The 18,548-nt window shown below is 41.0% G+C and overlaps 1 protein-coding gene across 11 annotated transcripts in view; it reads left to right on the top strand.

Moving 5' to 3' along the window:
• Positions 1 to 18,548, top strand: part of KCNQ1 (potassium voltage-gated channel subfamily Q member 1) — a 409,605-nt gene that overhangs the window by 61,524 nt on the left and 329,533 nt on the right. For 2 of the 11 annotated variants that reach the window (XM_080595234.1, XM_080595233.1), the window contains exon 1: positions 5,420 to 6,246. The exons of 2 other annotated variants lie outside the window; for them this stretch is intronic. In XM_080595234.1, coding sequence (XP_080451360.1) covers positions 5,849 to 6,246 — 398 coding nt within the window. In that variant the 5' untranslated portion in view covers positions 5,420 to 5,848. Of the gene's footprint in view, positions 1 to 5,419; positions 6,247 to 12,180; positions 12,191 to 18,548 lie in introns of those variants that run through there. 7 more of the 11 variants (XR_013952151.1, XR_013952152.1, XM_080595231.1 and 4 more) reach the window with 5 other exon arrangements.

Genomic DNA, 18,548 nt, shown 5'->3' with positions numbered 1-18,548 from the left:
TATACCTTTGCATACGTAAGAATATGCATACTGTATCCTGTATGGCATTACATGAGTAATCAAATTCCTGCTGAGTCTCACATGCTTCTGAGATTATATCCTGTGTTCCTAAATGGTGAAAATAAATGGTGCAGAATTTTGTCAACCTTGTTAGTTTTCTCTTTTGCAATGATTCTCAGAAGAATAATTTTTCGGTTATGAAAATTACTGAATAATTAACCACATCAAAGAACCAGAAAGAATGGGGCAGCAAAGGCATTCTAAAAAATCACTTACACCTAGAAACTTTTAGTCAAACCTGCAACAATAGGTAGAAGAACAGTCTAATTCTGTAGGAAAAAAAAATAAAAATTTAATGACATGAAACAAAATTCCAATTGGATGGTATTGGCCTTTTGAATGAATATTCATTGGCAAGAATAATTACATCTTCCAAGTATTGCTCAGTCTGATTTGGGAGAGGCAGGGGGGAATGGCACAACTTCTTTTTCTGTTGGAGACAACGAAATTAAATATTTTTGTAAATAGCAGAACTAATCCTGTGGACGAATAGGGCAAATATCAATTTTTTCACACTGATTGGTCCAATTTAAGTTGTAGACTAGTCAGCATTTTACCATGTGTATAACTAAATACACGAAACCAAAAAAAAAAAAAAGCTGTGTGCCATCAGTGTAAATATATGCTCAGATTCTTTCTTGAAACTGTTTTAGGATCTAAAACCTGAGCGCTGGTAGACAGTAACATTCTTTCCCAGAACAGCCCTGATGTGTTTCAAAAAGCTATGAAACAATGTAAATAGAGGTAATAAACGTAGACATAACCGTGCAGTAAGATAGCATTCAAACAGATAATATTAATCAGGATTGTCAACTGCAGGACTAGATAGTCTCCAGACTCCAGATATCTGGTGCGTGCTAGTATCTTCTGCAATGTTTCTTCTCTCTAGTAACCAGATTCCTAAACTTACTGCACCCGCAGTTAAAAATAACCTGGCACTGGAGAGAGAGGGAGAGAGAATTAGAAGCCAGTTTAAACTTTCTGAAGAGGAAGTCATCAGCTGTTTTCTGTCTGTCACATTTGTCTTGAGACTTATACAATAGCAGACTGCATGAGCACCTTTTAAAAGCATCCTTTTTTTGACAGCGATTAGTCTTTTTACGAAGTCATTCATTAATGTGGACACTGACTTACAACTGAACAACTGCTGACCTCTTAGGATGCTCCTACTTTGTTCATTCTTATCTAGAGGAAGAAAAGGTGGTTTTGTCTTTCCAAGTCCTGCTCCATCAGTAAATAGTGAATTTGCCACTGAGGCAAATTCAGTATTTCAAAAGAGACAGGCTATATTGTCCAGTTTTCTGGAAGTGATTTAGTGAGGGTATGGGGGACAGTCTGCCCAACAAGTAGGCTGCTAATGCTTAAGGATGAACACCTCCTGCATCTTTCTGTGTAGTGCTTGTCCTAATTACCAGCACTGTATTGTGGTGCTTTTTAATTGAATGACAAAGACACCTTCCCTAGACGTTCTTATTCCAGTACTTCGTGATGGTTCTACTGTTGAATCAGAGAAAGCCTGGACAGCAGTGGTTAATAGATGTTTATTTTGCAGGTAGAGTAATGACACAGTAGCTGTGCATGTTCCTGATCAAGGAAGCTGGAATAAATTCACCTGAAGGAAAAACTGAGCTGAACTAACCTGAGGATTCTCCCTAGCCATACAGCTAGGTGACCACAAAGCACTAGGGGAGAAGGATAAAGCAGTTACTGTGCTTTATTGTATTTTTATCTTAATGGTCAGACTTTTGGGGCATACTGCAGTTTCAGATGATTTACACTGTCCATATCTGGAGTTTCTACTGGTATGCTATCTAAGTTGTTTGACTAGCAATGCCTGTCATCAGGGAAAATCTGCTGTATGTATACGTAAGAAGCACAAATGCATTTAAGAGCCTGTTAGAAAGACTTTGCTCAAATTTAAAACCTAAAGTTAAGCTGGTATAAAAGTATACCACTTGTATATTTAATAAATTGTGATCAATTTACAAGAACGGTAAATAAGATTACTTAGGCATCCAGTGAAAGATGTGTATAGGTATTCAGAAAAATGTTCTCAATTGTAACTTATTTAGTGAATGAAAACATGTATATCTCCCCACTGAAACGGCTGAGCCACAGTCTTTCCAAGTGTTCAAAAATGAAGCAAATTCTTTTCTCTCTTTATACTTTCCTTACCTCTTCTTTGAATCCATAAGGCTGATGTTCACTTGTTCGACATATCACTATGCTTTCAAGCTTTTCTTTGTGTCAGAGGTCTAAGTACTTATGTTTTGTAGGTTTTAATATGAGTATCTTTAAGTAATGACATGCTCCTGTGAACAGATTTATTTTAAATTAAGATAGAGAATATTTCGAAAGCTACTGGCATACAGTCATTGCTGTATGAAAGTATTTAAACAATCTAGGATTCCATTCTCAGTTCAGAACTAAGTTGCTTTTACCTACATTGCTGGCTGTTTTAAAAACAATCTACTGATCGAACTGTGGCCCCTCAAGGCAATGGAATGCAACAAGGGATTTGCTCTAATTCAAGAAAAATAATCTGAAAATTAAGATGAAAACAACTTCTTCCTCTCTTTGAAGAAAGTTTTTTAACCTGTCCCCCTCTGTAGCTGCGCAGAAATGGGGGAATTTGTATTTAAAAAACAAACCAAACCACCCCCCAAAATAATCTAACAGTAAGCAGGAGGATTTCCGAACATGAGTATGATTAATATCAAGACATGGGTACTTATGAGGGGGGAAAAATGGGAATTGTCATTACTATGTTAACAGCATTCATCTTTAAAATGTTTCAAATTATAATACAGTTTTGGTGATACAATATATAATAATTATTCCCCGGAGTCTCATAATGAATTAGTCATCTATATGACACTTGTATTTAAGCATGCAATTGATTTCAGATATGCCAGACAGATGCTTTATCATTCAGTAAAATGAACTAGATAGAAATCATATAATAAAATGATTTTTAATATATAAAAATTAACTTCATCAATCAGTACACACTGAAAAATGTAGATTTTGATGGATTCCTTGACTCCAGGGAAAAGATGTTCATATATAGCCTAAATATTCATTTTAAACATTATCAAATTGAAGATTCCTTCATTTCTGATGATTATTTGAAAAATTAAGTCAGCACCAAAACAAAATATTATGAAAGTATTTAGGACATGAGAAATGAAGTAGTGAGCTACGGAGCTTTTCGTGTTCTGCATTGAAGACGTTATTGAAATAAACTTTGTCCATTTTGAACAGTTTCTCATTGAACAGAGTAAAAATTAGTTACTAATTTTCTTCCCTACATAGCTATTTAGCTCTAACTTTTGTCTTGAAAGGAGATTGTATGTAACAAAACCCTCTATTATCCTGTGTTCAGATACATTGGATTTTTCTATTCTGTTTTGTTAATCAACAGATAAATAACAACACAATGCCATAATATTTTAGAAGATTTTGGAAACAGTTTATGAAGAACATAATCTGAATGCCTCTTGTTTTGTCGAACTATGAAAATTATTTTGCACCTGGCTCTAGGATAAGGTCCTGAATAACACAGACAATATGTCAGTCTTTAAAGTAGAACACTTGCATAAAGAAACACATTTGTTAACTTTAATACTGTGATTTTATAAGGCCAGTCCTCAAACAGTGAGCCTTCAAGAGTAACAATGACATTCTTTCTTCCGTTAGTCATTTTTCTTGCATACTTTCTGCAAGAACAGCAAATGATTTCTGAATATCTTCTAAGCAAACGACTAACAATCTGACTTGAAGAGTCACACAGATGTTTCTTTTTGGTGCCAAATATATTGTAATCTGAGGTGAGCAAAGTCATTGTCAGTGGGTTTCCTCTGTGGTCAGAACAGAAATGGTGTCTTTACCAAGAAGCAGAGCTTTTTCTGAAGCACTAATAAGATCTTTGAGCTTTTACTCGGGAACAAATCAAATGTTCTCTTCTAGACTGGAAGCCAGATACTAGAAATGGACGAAATTGCAGGCAAGAAACTAAAGAGTCCTTGTTTAGGGGTACACGTTGGGCTGGTCTTTCCTTGGTTCCCTGTATCCCATGGTCAAGGTTGAAGCGCAGGAATAATTCCTGACCTTCAAGGTTTTATCTTCCCATTCAGGCATTAAAGCCACAAAGAAACTGCAGTCACTGGATATGGAAAAGGCAGTTGCAGTTTATAATAAAATAGATTCTCCCTATGTGATTTCTATGTAGAACTTCCTTCTTAAAATGCTTGATGCACGCCTGTCTTCACAGTTCCCGAGGACAGAGAAGACCAGTTAGCTGTAATTTGGATCTATTTTGATCAAATGCATGAAGAGTTTCCTCTGTTGTGCTGTTTTTATTAACTTTGTTCTTCTTGCTCTGATTGAGGGGGGAAAGCCTTTTGTTGGTTTAAAAACAAGTTTTGCAAATTCTTTTTTTTTTTTTTAATACTTCTGTTTTTGCATTCCTAACAAGGGGTCAGATTCTTCACGTATATAAATTAGTGCTTTATAAAGAGCCTACAGTCTTGCTTATTTACACTAGTGAAGGATCTTGCCCAGTTCGCCTACCATGTGTGCAGCTTGACATTTGAATGGAACTACAATTAGCAGGCTTGTTTGTGTTTAACTTTATTTAGCACCTTATCTTCCTGCAACATTCTTGTCCCATACCAGCGTATCAACCATGAACTCAACATAGCTCTTACTAGTTCTGTTCTATTTTGGGCTAGAAGAAAGAAGAAAAAAAGAAAAAAAAAGAAAAAAAATCACAGCACTCCAGATCAGAGAGAACCTTCTTTACCTCTGGGAATAGAAATTGTTAACTAATTGTTACAGCAAAGACTTTTACTACTATAACGAATTAACTCACATTGCTGTTAAGTCTTAACTCACTCCAATGCACAGGAAAGTCATCCAAGCCCTCAGAACAGCATGATATTAATTGCTAAAGATATGTACCCTTCTACAAAACACAATGCTTTGGTTTAGTGTTGGTGAGAGACTCAGCTTGCAGGTGAGGCAATTCTGCAGAACTGTGCTTACTGTTCTATAGCTTGCCTAATTACTCAGCTGTTTGCTCCCTTGTATCACAGTAACATCTAAGAGTGCAAGGCCTGGTGGCCTGACCCTTACTCTTGTTACTTGTATTAAGAACAGCCCCCTGGCAGATGCTAGGTCGAGTCATGTTCAAGTTTGGGACTTTTCTCCTTCCCAGTGCTGAAATTCTGCAAAAAGGGATGAGGCCCTGGAGACTCTGGTGTTTCTAACTGAGGGGTAAGGGGGCACATTCTGGCTCACGTCACTGTGACAGGCCTGTGAAACCCTTTCTGGAGCATGTTGTCCCACAGGGGCTAGGTGGATTGGCAGCAACCCCAACCGCGCGAGGAGAGCTTGGCAGCCACCTTCCTGATCATCACCTCCTTCAGCGCATTGGGCTTCCTGAAAGGAGGATGCCACCTCCGCCCAGCGCTGTCCCCGGGGAGAGGAGCAGATGAAGCAGATCAGCACCGATGAGAGGGGAGAAGGGAGCAGGGGCGGCCCGGGAGGCGCGGGGCGGCCCGCATGAGGTAACGCCAGCTCGCGTCCCCGGGCAGCCGCCGCGCGGCGCCTCCCGCCGGACAGCCCTGGGGCTGCAGGCGGGGCGGGGACGGGCCGGAGCTGGGCTTCCCCTCACCTTTCCCGGCCGGGAGCCGCCCCCGAAAGGGCCGGGCCAGCGGCGGCGGGAGGACGCCCGGAGCTGGCCCGCGGCTCCCCGGAGCAGCGCGGCTCCGGCACTGCCTCAGTCATGTCCTCCAGCTCCCCTCCGGGCGAGAAGAAAAGCCGCAGCCTGGGCCGGCTGTCGCTGCCCAGGAAGGGCAGCATGACGCCCGGTAAGAAGCCCTCGTCGCTAGAGCTGGCCGAGAGCACCCCGAACGCCCACTACGCTCCGCTCCCTGACGGCCAGGGCGGGCAGCAGCCGGCGGGCAGCAGCCCGGTGCCCTCCCGGGAGCGGCCGCCGCGGCTGAGGAGCGAGGTGGTGGTAGTGAGCGCCGACAGCCCGCGGCCCCCCGTCAGCCTCGACCCCCGCGTCTCCATCTACAGCCTCCGCAAGCCGCTGCTGAGCCGCAGCAACATCCAGGGCAGGGTCTACAACTTCTTGGAGCGGCCCACGGGCTGGAAGTGCTTCGTCTACCACTTCACCGTGTGAGTACCCGACCCGCCTGCTCCTCCCGGGGGCTGTTAGCAGGGGTTTTCCTCTCACAGCTGACGCTGCCCGGTGTGGAAATCGGAGCTCTGGGCTTCCAGGAGGCGTCTGCGGGTGCCCCCTTTCCGCCTCCTCACGGCGGCCGGCGCCCCTCACGGCGCTCCGCCGGCCGGACTGAGCCTCTCGCAGGTGCAGTTTAAGAAATCGACCCGGCTTCCTGTCACGCTTTTGTCTACTAAATGTATAACAACCCTAAAAAGTGCCCTGCTGCTGAGGAAGTTTCTCTTGCATTAGGAAAAAGCACTGTATTTCAGCTCAGGTGTGGTCGTTAGGTAGAACAGGTGCTGGCTTCAACAGCCCCTCATGCCCCTCACACCTCAACCTTGGAAAGTTATCTTGGGAGTTGAAATAATTTTTTTATTCCAAGTATGAAAATGAAGCTGGTAATAGCATAATCACTTGGGGTTTTTAGTCATTTTTAGTGCAATCTCTCCTGGTACAGCACTGGGTAGGTGTGTTACTGGTATTGCAGTTGTGCTGGAGGGAGACAAGGGACAGGTGTGCTGAGGTGACGCTCCTCTCCCTTCCCTTTATTTTATTGCTCTTCCTCCTTTTATTGCTCTAACTCCTTGTTCTATTGGGTATGAATGCCCCTGCTGTTATTTTTAGACAGGAAGGAGGATGACATTTGGAGGATGTTTAGAGCTGCTTTGCTGCAAACAAGTTAGAAACCGTTTTGAGTGTTATATTCTCCATGGACCACTGTGTCCACCCTGAGCCAGCAAGCAGCAGGTCTGTCGTTCACAGGGATCTCAGCAAGTAAATCCATGTGAAATTGGTGCTTTTTAATCTAGGTGTTGTGGAAGGTTTGCATGGCCCTCAAGCAGCTTGCGTATCTTAAATGTAGGGAATGAGGTCTGGCAGAATGGTGATACTTGGTTAGGTCTGTTTATTGTATGCATACACACTCCTCTGTAGTAAACACACATTTACTACAACAACTAGAGGCAAAGGCATTTTATGGGCTAAATCTGAAGACCAAAGACTTTGTTAAAATTCAATTTTTAATGTTCCAATCATTGATTGGATTGGTTCTGATTTTAAAATCTAACTCTAAGTGATCACTATTTTTAAAGTAAATTGAGGATCGTGTGTTATTTTCCACATTTCAGGATTCTGGAGTGAGGTAAGTGGTACCAACTTGATTTCAGTGGAGGGAAACCGGCTGTAGTCAGAATGTAAGTGGGAGATGACTGTGCAGCTAGTAAGATAATAGTGGGCTCCACTCTGTTGAATGTTTTGATAATGCCATTAGATGACAAAACAACTAATGGCCATAATTACAAAACATCTAATAGTTGTGGGTGAACAACGTAAAACACTTTCAGGAATAGGAGAATCCCTAATTGATGATTTAATTGGTGATTTAAGCAGCCATCTACTATGGTATTCAACCTTTTTCAGATGTCTCAAATAACATGTAGAACGGACAGTAAACCATGTTGAATATAATATCTAATCTTTAAATGTTAACTCAGTGGTCTTAGGGGGGAAAAAATCCTGAAAGAAACTGTTGGATCCATTTATCTACCTAAGAATCTAGCCTTAATTTTAAATGTTGTATATATACAGCGTGTCATTGCCTGTCTCTCCCCCACTATGCTCCTGTCTGTGGTGTGAGCACTAGTCCCAGTGTTTCCGCTCTTTCCATGAGCTCTTCCGATGCAATGGTGAATGATAGTGGTAGTAAATATACTCAAGCCTCTTACTAAGCATTGTGCATATTCCTTGTCTTAGGACTCTAAAGAAACAGAAGGGAATACTACTACCCTGGTGTGTTTCTTGCAAGGCAATCTGCAAGAACAGTCTTTGCATTTTAGGCAGCTCAACTCAGATTTCCCCCAGTAGAGGGAATTGAGTTTGTACCATCCTCAGTCATTCCAACATCTTCATATTTCTGGGGTAGACAAGCCTGGATTTCCTTGTGTGCTAGTAATGTTTTAGGTTACTGGTCTTTGGTCCATACCCCTCTAGCTCTCTCTTTCTTTCTGAGCTCCCAAAGCAAGTTCCTGGGATGCTTGCTTTCTACTGGACAAAGGAATGCTCTCTGAGTTCTGTCCCTGCCAGCCAGATGCCAAGTATTAGTAGCTTAATAATTGTTACAATGCGAAAGCTTGGTGTTAAAAGTAACGGACAAAGCAAACAGTTGTTCTGATCCAGGGAAGCCATTGTATCTCAACCTGTACTCTGGAGGAGGTGGGGAACCTGATTTTTAAAAAATAAAAAAAATAAAAAATAAAAACAGAGAAGAATTGACAGAACAGATTTTCCTTGGTTTTATCTTATAATCTTTAGAAAAGCAAAGTTGAATGCTGAGCTTTAGTCCACAGAATCTGTGTTGGTATGTTTATTTCATATAGTTTAGATTTCTGTATGGTTTAGGTATGTGGTGGAGCCCTCCATGCACCTGCTGATCCAAAGAATGGAGTCTTGTTATGCACAGCCACAGAGGGTTTCTGTACTAGGTCAGGCCAATGACCTGTTTACTTGTGAATTATTTCTTTCTTAAGGGGGCTGAAATACCTCTTCCAAGGGGCAAAATGTGTGTGTTTTTGTTTTGTTTTCCCTCTTGTTGATGTCTTTAATCTCACAGGTTAATGGGATATTACAGTCACTGATTAAATCAACTGAACTCTGCAAAGGTCTCTTCTGATATTTGACTTATTTGCCCAGACCAAAGAGGAGAAATATCTCGAGTGAGCAGAATAAGAAATTATTTTTTGTACTTCATTTCTACTAGATTTTGATAAGCTATTAAAATAGTTTCTAGGGGAAGAAGGAATGGAGAAATGGCTGTTAATTTACCACTCAAAAAAAAAAAACAACTTAAAAATACTAGTGGAGATGATGGAAACTTTTCTTTTAGCTACATGATATTGTATGGAAGTTCATTTAAGTAGATGAAGTATGTAGTGTGTGTATATGCTTAATTCTACCCAGAATTAAGATTAAGAGCTGAATATTTACATGGATAGCTTCTGCAGATACAACTGGTGGCTGTTTGGAAACTTGGATTTTTTGCATGTCAGAGCTTGCCTTGTGGCACGGTTGTGTTTGTGGCGATGTCCAGCCAGAGCCACCAAACCCCTACCTGCCACAGGTGAGGAAGTCAGTGAGTGCCACTGTTCTCAATGACCTTTGGAGCTAGGGCATCTTATCACTCTTATCTTAGTAGCACACCTTGAGATACTGGCTTTGAGAGGTGAAATGGTCTGTGGTGGTAGCTAATCACATTTTCAGGCAATGTGAAGAGAGGTAATGGGGCAAAGGGAGCTTAAATTCTGTCCTCGTAGTGGCCTGCTGGAATCCTGAGACTGTTTCTGTGTTGGAAGTGGTTGTAAAGCAGAAACCTTCAGATCTTTTTAATAAAGAAGAAAACAGATTTAAGCACATGAGAGAAGATCCTCTTTAAACAGTTTAAACAGTTTCACCCTCTTTAAACAGTTTAAATCAAACATCTTGATGTGTTTGAAGAAACTTTAGTTATGAGCTTTCTGGTGATTTCTCTAGTCTTCTGTGTGGCAAATAACTTCTGGCAATATGTGCTGAGTGTTGACTTCCTGTGCTCTTTGAAGTGTTGGCCATTATCAGAGAGAACAACTCACAAATAGATGGACCATTGGTCTGTTCATGTATGGCAGCTTTTTTGTTGCCATGCAAGATAATCGTCTTCTATCTTATCTTTGCACTGATGTATGTACCCTGTTCAATTTACTTTGCCTTTGTATATGTTAGGCTTAATCAGCTGTGATTGTGATTGAATTTTCTTTGAATCCCAAGGTGTTTACATAAGCCCGGACTGGCTGGCGGTTCGGATTTGGGAGACTGGTCTCCAGAAGCAGACGACAACTCAGAAGTGTGGCTGTGTGTGTACACGTGCAAAGATAAGAAACAGGGGTAGATAGAATATTCCAGTTGCATGTGTATCGGGACTTACAGTAATTGATTATCAAAGCTAATGAAGTGTTTACATAAATGTGTTAGCATACAGTGCTGCGAGGAAGAAACATAACTCCAGCCGAAAATCCCATTTTTGTCATGTTTCCTAATGTACTGCAAGAACATTGGTTCATACTCAGTGTGTAAACTCTTGATGAGTGAAAAAGACCCGTAAAATAATCAGTGTGTGCCCACACAAGAATATAAGTTTTTACGTTGAGTGAGTAAGCTGAGTAAAAGAAGGGGCTAAACATAAAAAAATAGTACATTTTGAACGTGGACACTGGGGTGTTTAGAAAATGTTGTGACTTGAAGACAGACTTCCAGATTATTACCTCTGTTTTAAAAAGGGGAGTCAAATCCTCCAAAATAAGAACGGCTTTTCTAAGCATAAGAAAGAAGAATTTGATCACAGTCACGTTCTTTCTGCTACACTCAAATGGAGGAAGACCCAGGTGTAGCTTTTTTTTCCTTGTCAAGACTGAATTAGTTTAGTTGAAGTCAAATTGGCCCCCTCATTTTGGTGCGGTTGATAGAGAGGCTGTTCCTTGTCATGTGGAGGTTGATGTGAATGAACGTTTATTTTTTATGACTTTGTGTCACCTTTGTGAACAGTCTTCAGTATCTGCACTACTGGAACCCAGAACTCCCTTCCCCTCAAGCCAGATACAGTTGTAATAACAGAAATCTGCTGCTTTGTCACTTGATGTTTTCAAGAGCATGGTGTGTTACAGCTGTGCAGGGGCTTATGTAGATCTTGGAGGTCACACCTGTGCTTAAGGAATGTAACTGGGAAAAATGAAGTGGAAGCAAGGTGATACTTGTAGCTTCTTCCTGCCCTACCCCACAGTCTAGTGGTTTGGTTTGCAGCAGGGCAGACATAGTGCTCTGTGTCTATCAATATTTCTGGTAATGTTTTTGTGTGAAATAAAAGGGATTGGAAAGCCTTTTATTACCTATAAAGGAGGAGAAAGGAGGCAAGAGCTTTTGCCTGGTTTGTTATCTTAACTGGCTGTACGCATAAGACAGTTAAGAGTTGCTGTTGCAGGGTCAACCCTGTTGCCAGTCAGCCATTTACTGACATTTTGGGTCTTGGGCAGATTTCTGTTACAAGGCTATGACATTTCTTCTCATGTTGGGTATCTACCATGGTACTGGAGAAGCAGCAGTCCAGTAAAAGGGTATGATCAGCACCAGTTATACCTTTGGTATCCTATCTAAAATGGCCAGTTCTACAGCACAAGTCTTCAAGCGAGTTGAAAAGTTTCAGTCAGTTGTATTTTAAAGCTTATTAGATAAACAGAGCATGATAATTTCATGCTGTGTGAACACAGTGACAGCTGTAAAACAAATTATTTTTGTTCAGCGCAGGTGTTGTGGAGAAAGAAGGAACTTACAGGCTTTGCACCCTCCTTCCCTGCTGTGTGCCACAGTGCAGGCCCTCAGCTACAACGTTGAATGAAGGTGTTTCTCTGGGACTTGTGTGCTGGAGGCAGTATTTGGGCTGGCTGTGTACTACTTTCCTCTCTTGCCTCGTGCCATGCTTCCCTGTCTGTAACTTGTCTGAAGTCTCGCTTATTTTCCAAGGGCTGTCCTGTGACTGAAAGAATTCTGAGTCTGTACCAAGAAGATCTTAGGAGTGACAGCTTAGCTACAGGTCAGAAGGAGCTCCCGTTTTCCTCTCCCAGAGGGACAGTAGAAGTTATAAGGATAAGAGATGCAGGTAGTAGACTGCATAACTGACTAAAAATTGTGTGTGTGTGGTATCCAAGTTAACTTAGTAATTGATTGTCATCAGAAAAGAAAGCAGAAACCAGATCCTCTTGATGTCACCCACTAGTAGTTACTGCCTGGAAGTCACTAAAACCACTAAAGACTAAGCCACTGTCTTTTCATCATTTGTCACATTAAACGATTGTTGTGTGTGACAGTGCGTTTTGAATATCAAAGGGGGGAAGAAAGTGCAAAGCTGCCGATCTTCTAATTAAAATGTCTTTGAAAGGCACACCGTATCTTTAGTAATAACTAAGAAAAATCCGTTTCTGTTTTGAACTGCATAACACCACATGGGCGGTTACTTGGCCTTGTCACCTTGAGCTGTGGTCTGCAGGCAGACACAGAAGCTGTGAGGCGAGGGAGTTCTCTGGGGACCAACATGACTGTCATTTGTACTGTTGTTTAGGTTTTTGAGTAACTGATGGAAATGGGAAGCTGTAAACTCCTGAATGCTAATGCTTACTGAAGACCAAGTTGTCTGTGATGGAGAAACAACTCTGCAGAATGCATATGTAAAAGTTACAAATTTATAAATTTGGGTAGGCTTTCTTGTAGGTAGGCCTTCTTCTCTCTTTTCCAATATAACATTCCAAGTCCTCCGCTGGAGTTTGTTTTCCTGCAGGAAAAAAATTATTCTAGCTTTAAAAGTTGCATGTGAATGATCTTAGGAAAACCAGTAGGTGCAGTATTCACATTTCTGTATCTGTCAAATGGTTGGTTGGGCGATTCTGGCACACTTCCTTGTCCTGGCTCTTCAAGTGCCAGGAAAAAAAACATGCAAGGCTGTGTAGATAGGCCTCTTTCAAAACCTTCATTGCAGTTGAATCAAGGCTAGAGTTGAGATTCAATTGAAATGAACTAATTAGGCTTAGCTCCAAATGCCTGAGCAGTGGATGTATTACAAACAACAGTGCCAACATATGCTGTCAGAGACTATGCACAGGCGCAGCGATTTGCTGACTTTAAACTCAGCAGTACCTCATTAATTTTGTGTGTTAATAGGTTGTTGAATGTGCTCTGGTGACTGAAAACAAAAGCTGTGCACACTTGCTTATTCAGTTCCAGATGGAAACTACTGTCTTGTGGGGGGCAAGGTGTTTTCTCCTGCTGCCAAGAGGTCCAACACAAGTTTCAAATATGTTGGAAAGTTGCCAGTGGCAAATAAACCTGATGGGAAGGCTGAGTTACAGGGGCTGGGAAGAAGGATGTGTAGTGAGTGTTTTTTGTAAGGTAGTGGCTCTCCTCATGCAGTCATGCTTCATCTGGCATAATGGCCTGAGAACCATTATAATGCCAGTAATGGTAATGAGAGAGCATGTTTGCATGCTTCTACCATGGTAGTAGCTACCTCCTACCTACACAGAGAGAGAACCTTGTAATGGGGGACTGTTCTCTGCTTTGGTAGTCAAATTCACATTTACTGTTGTTTTTTAGACACTGACTTAAAGATGTTCTATGGAAAGCTCTGAAGCTTCTCTAAATCTTTCTTTGGCCACTGGCTTTTGCACACCTGGAGGACTGGAGAGCTGCTTGGTGTGAACTCTTTACGTGTGTCTGGCATGATCAATTTTTGAGGGCACGTGGATTTTCACCTTCCTCTTTTCCACTCTTCGTACTACAGATCAGCCGTCTGAGCTGTTTGCTGTATTCAAGGAGCTGAACAGATCTAAGACAAATCAAGTGCAGGGTTTCTGCATCCTTTTCATTTTCGTCTGCAAGTACTGATCCTGATCTTTGAGTTTCCTATTAGTGTTTTCAATAGGAATATGTCTTGTGCATGTTTTGCTGATGCCAGTAGACTCATGCCATTTTACAATGTTGTCGTATTTGATACAGAAAACTGAAAGGTCTTACTTTTAACTGTAAAATAACTATTTTGTGTGTGCGTCTTTTTCTGCTGGGGTTATTTAAAAAGTAAATGCTTTGTTACATAGCTTCACTTGTGCTTACTTCAAATGATATATACATCATTCTTAGTAAACTAGGATCTTAAAAGGGTATAAAGTATTTATCTTTGTTTATCCTAACAGGTTATGCTCTTCTTTATCATCTATTAGCTTTGCTCTGACTAACTCTTTTTAAAAAAAAAAAAGTGCATTTTCTCTTGCAGTAATAGGAGTGTATAATGCATTTGTTGAAGTAATGTCTGTTCTGATTGTGCAAGAAACAATCATCACACATTTAATTTCACTGTGCAAATAGGTATTTGCTTTCCAGGGGGACCAACTAGTAATGATAAAGGAAGGACCAACTAGTAAAGACAGAAAACTGTATGTGCACACATCTCACAAATTAGGGCTATTAAAAGGACTTGTCAGATGTGAATAGTAGGGTATGTAGAACTCCTGATAAAAATTAGTGTATGTAAAATAACTTTATTTTTTTCTGAAAGCAATAAGCATCTTATAGTGTTAGTGCTGTATGAACTTTTACTTTGTGCATGTGGCTGTTATCTCTGGTCTGTGGTAAATATGTTAAATTGCAGAATTCATATACACAACCACAGGTGAGAGGGTGAGAAAAATTGGGTTATAGATTTCAAATCCAGTGAAGTCACTGGATATAAAACTCTGAAGTCACTGGTCTCTTCTGCAAACGTGCTCCCTGAAGTCTTGGGGATGCATTCAATTTTTTTCACATTTTTATAACAGCATTTTTTCCTTCCGGTGTTAATATTGCATATTTTTTTGTGGATAGGAAAGCAAAATTGGGTCATAGTTTGAGAACAGAATGTAAATCACGATAGGAAGTTTCCATCAGGTGACTTCCCTGTAAGCTCTCCAAAGATATGAAGTTTAATAGCAGAGGCATGGTGCTGGTGGCAAAGATCAAGGCTTTCCTTGTTCTCGTACGACCAAGGCTGCAGGCTGTGGTGAAGGCATCTTCCTTGTGCAAAGAAAGCAGTTGCCTTCCCAAGGGTATTTTTGTTTCTGCAATAGCTATCCCTTTCCCAGCAAAACAACTTTTTCCTAAATAGATCTGCTGGGATTATTCAATCTATTAGTTATTCAGTACTGTCTAGAAGACACTGAAATGTGTTCAAACCTGACAATGAGTGAATAAATAAGTGCATTGCTTTATCCGTAGTGTGAGTAAACTGCATGTGATTATGTGCTGTTATCTTATCAGTGACCCAGAAAGTATTGATAATGCATTATCTTGGCACTTCACACAAAATAAACCTGTACACTTGGTGTTTTCTCTATCAACAGGTCATCCAGCATCCTAGTGCTAAACGGTCCCAGCTCCCTGTTTCAGCTGTATATAAAGTCTGACAGTCAGTGAGCTGTGAGCAGTCCTGTTGTATACCTTCGTTGTTCTGTTCATTCAAGACACCTCTTTGTAGCTTTTAGTTGCTGTTATGACATGATCTTATTTGGTTAACTCTGTATTCTAACCGTAAAAATGAGGAAAATGCTACGAGAATGGTGAGGATGAAAGCAAGGCCTTCAGATTTTGTTAATGCAAGACTGTAGCTGTACTGTCTTAATTTTAGCCCTCGGACATGTCAGTTGCTTGTTGCACTTGGTGAAATTATCTTATGTGATTATCTTGATGACTTCTGTGGCAGTCTCTTTTTGTGGCCTCAGTGTAGCAGCTTCACTTGTCAGTTTTCACTGCAGGGAGTGAGACTGAGAAATTGAGCAGGCTGTGGGAAAATGTGATGAAGACCGTAATCTCTGTAGAAATTTTGAGTGGATAGTGTCTGTGAGAGTGAAGGGACATCAGTGTACTGATTAATAAAGTAGCGTAGATAACATTCAAGCAGGTTTTGTTACTAGCTGTTGGCTTCTGCTGAGGCAGTCTCCTTTTTCTGAGAAAAGCTTGATATCAAAATCCTTCCTCTTCAAGCAGTGTTCATTTCAATCAGCCTCTGTGTGGTCTGTGCCTGTCGTTATTGAAAGGCTATATGCAAACTGCCATCTGATTGTTCTCTTGAGAGATTCTGCTGGAAAACAGCAACTAATCCAGCTATTTCTAAGTGCTCAGGGGAAACCAGTTTATTCCTTTATACAACTTAGCAGTCAGCATGGATTTGGCAAAGTGCAATAATTTGTCAATTTGACTTCAGGCTGTGATGGAATAAAAGGACTTGAGGCTAGGGGAGAAGTAGATATCATATACCTTTTATCAGACTCTTAATACTGCCCTTGTTTACGTATGAGAATGGTTTTCTGGTGGAATTGGCTCTTTACAGATAGGAAATAGAAATTGAGAGTAATGTACTTCTACAAATGTGTGTATCAACTGAAAAAAATTGTCCTGGGGAGAATAAGAGCCCCCAAGAGTTAGAAAGCATGATATCATAACCTGAAGAAAGATGTCTTACTGTAAAGAACAGCAGTAGAAGAGTGTAAGGTGGGTGACTTCAAAAAAAAATCCCTCCAAAAATTAGGTGAAACATAATGGTCTTTATAGCACAATCTGGATTTCTCCTTTAAGGTGAAACTGTCTCAGGGAAGGGATGGTGCTGCAAAGAATTGCATTTTGTGGGAAGGCAGTAGCCTTCCTGGAAGGCTTTAAGCGAAGGCTAGACAAATATTTCTCAGGGTTCATCTAGGCATAGTTGGTCCTGTCCAGGACTCTGCGTTCATACTGGAAAGGAATATGTCCAGGTACTGGGGGTCAGACAATTTCTTCACCTAGTGGCATTTGAGTTCCCGTGCGTTTGGCACAAGTGTGTAACATGGTGGCTTGATGCTCCAGCCGTTCTGTTTCTACCTCTGATGTACGTTTGCACCTTTCAGCCAACTTCAATCCAAAACTCCCTTTCGTTTTTTGGGGAAGGTGTTTAACACGCCTTCATCTCTGCTGTTGATGACATCTCTGTAGGTATTCTTCTGGCCCCTGTGATAGCCAAATTCCTTTGATGCTGGGGACTTTAGGATACACAAGGAACATGTGCTATTTGGGTGCTTCCATTGTTGATCCCACCTATGCACTTGCAGTAAGATGGAGTCAACTTCTGAGACTTCAGTGTTGTGGTAACAAGAACAGGTCCTTTCCCATCCAGTTTGTTCCATCTTGCTACTGAAACCAGCAAAGATCTCTGGGATAAACTGTTGTGCATCAGAAATGTTTAGTTGAATATACCATGTCTGAATTTACAGGCTAATTTAGCAACTAGCAGCTCATGGGGATCTAGCTGATTGTGGGTGGGTTGCTTTTCTCATATAGCTAAGAAAAGTGACAGTTGTGTCAGGGTTTCATAGGATATGTCTCCTTTCAGTACTCTCTTGGCATCTTAATCGTTAGGCAGTGACAGCCTTGTTGCTGAAGGAAATACCTTGCATGCTTTGGGTGTTTTTTAGGAAGTGGATCTGTACCTTCGTCCCACTATGGGGACATCTCGAGAGCATCTTGCATGTTAGAACTAACCTCCACCCAGCAGCATGCATGAAGTTGGGTCTGAATTGTTCACTACTGCTTTCTACTTTGTTGTTGTTGTTAGTTTTGTTTTTCCATCTTAAAGTAGTTCCCCAGCTATTTGAGAACAGCCTAGTTTATTATCCTTGACAGCAATTCTCAGATGCCTGGATCTTGGCCAGAGTTGCCAGAAAGCATTTGCTATGCTTCTGTCATTTGCAGAGTGCACTCGTTCTCTTTCTCCTTTCCCTCCTCACCACGTTTCTGGTCTCTCTCCGTAATGAGAGGTAGACACCCACCTGGGTGTGCTGTTGGATAGGTTCTCCTGTGTCTTAGGGACAAGGAATTTTTTTGCAAGAACTTTCTGGTTTCAGCATGCAAGGAGGTGTCTACCCATCTAGGATCTTAACGGAGCTGAATGATCTCATCCACAAGTGATGGGTGACAGCTATGCCCTTGAAGATCAGTAAGAAGGGTATTCTATGTCTCAGCCTTTGAGCCTTGTTCTACCAGCGGATTGTTTTGAGTAGTGTGCTTTTGCTTCATGATGGTATGTGACTATTATTTTAAGGCTCTTTCGGGCTTTCTGTTTCCATGTCTGAGATATTAACAGTAGCAATTGTGCCTCTGAAAATCAGCTGGTTAATGGGATTGTCAACAGTGGCTCCCCAGCATCAAGAGTTGTGTCATAATAGGTGAACAGCTGACAGAATTGCCCTATCTCCTGCCCAGTCACCAGGATTAATTGATGTGGCCCTTGACTTGCCTTTCATTTTATCAATGAAATCCTTCTTAGGGAGAAGGCAGCAAAAATCTCATCCAGATACTTAATAAAAGAAAAATAAACCTGCTACTCCAGCTGAAGCATGCCAAAATAATTTTTGTTCTGGTTCTTTGCACATTTGGAGATTTAGCTGACAATAAGCTACATGATGCTCCAGTTCGTTTTTTTTATAATACATGCACCTAGGTGCTCTGAGTATTACCAAGTGCTTTGTGAAAACTTTGCAATGTAGATTGAGACCATCATTCTATATTTTCTATAAATGAGAATTTAAAGTATAAGATTATACCCAAGTTTTATCCATTGTGGTGATAGTTCAACTGATCCTAAAAATAAATTGCCATGCCTCCAGTTTGCTTTTATCAATGCTACCTC

This window comes from Anser brachyrhynchus (genome assembly GCF_964034855.1).
Source record: "Anser brachyrhynchus genome assembly, chromosome: 5".
Classification (NCBI taxonomy): Eukaryota; Metazoa; Chordata; class Aves; order Anseriformes; family Anatidae; genus Anser; species Anser brachyrhynchus.
This window is presented reverse-complemented; position numbering and strand designations above follow the sequence as displayed.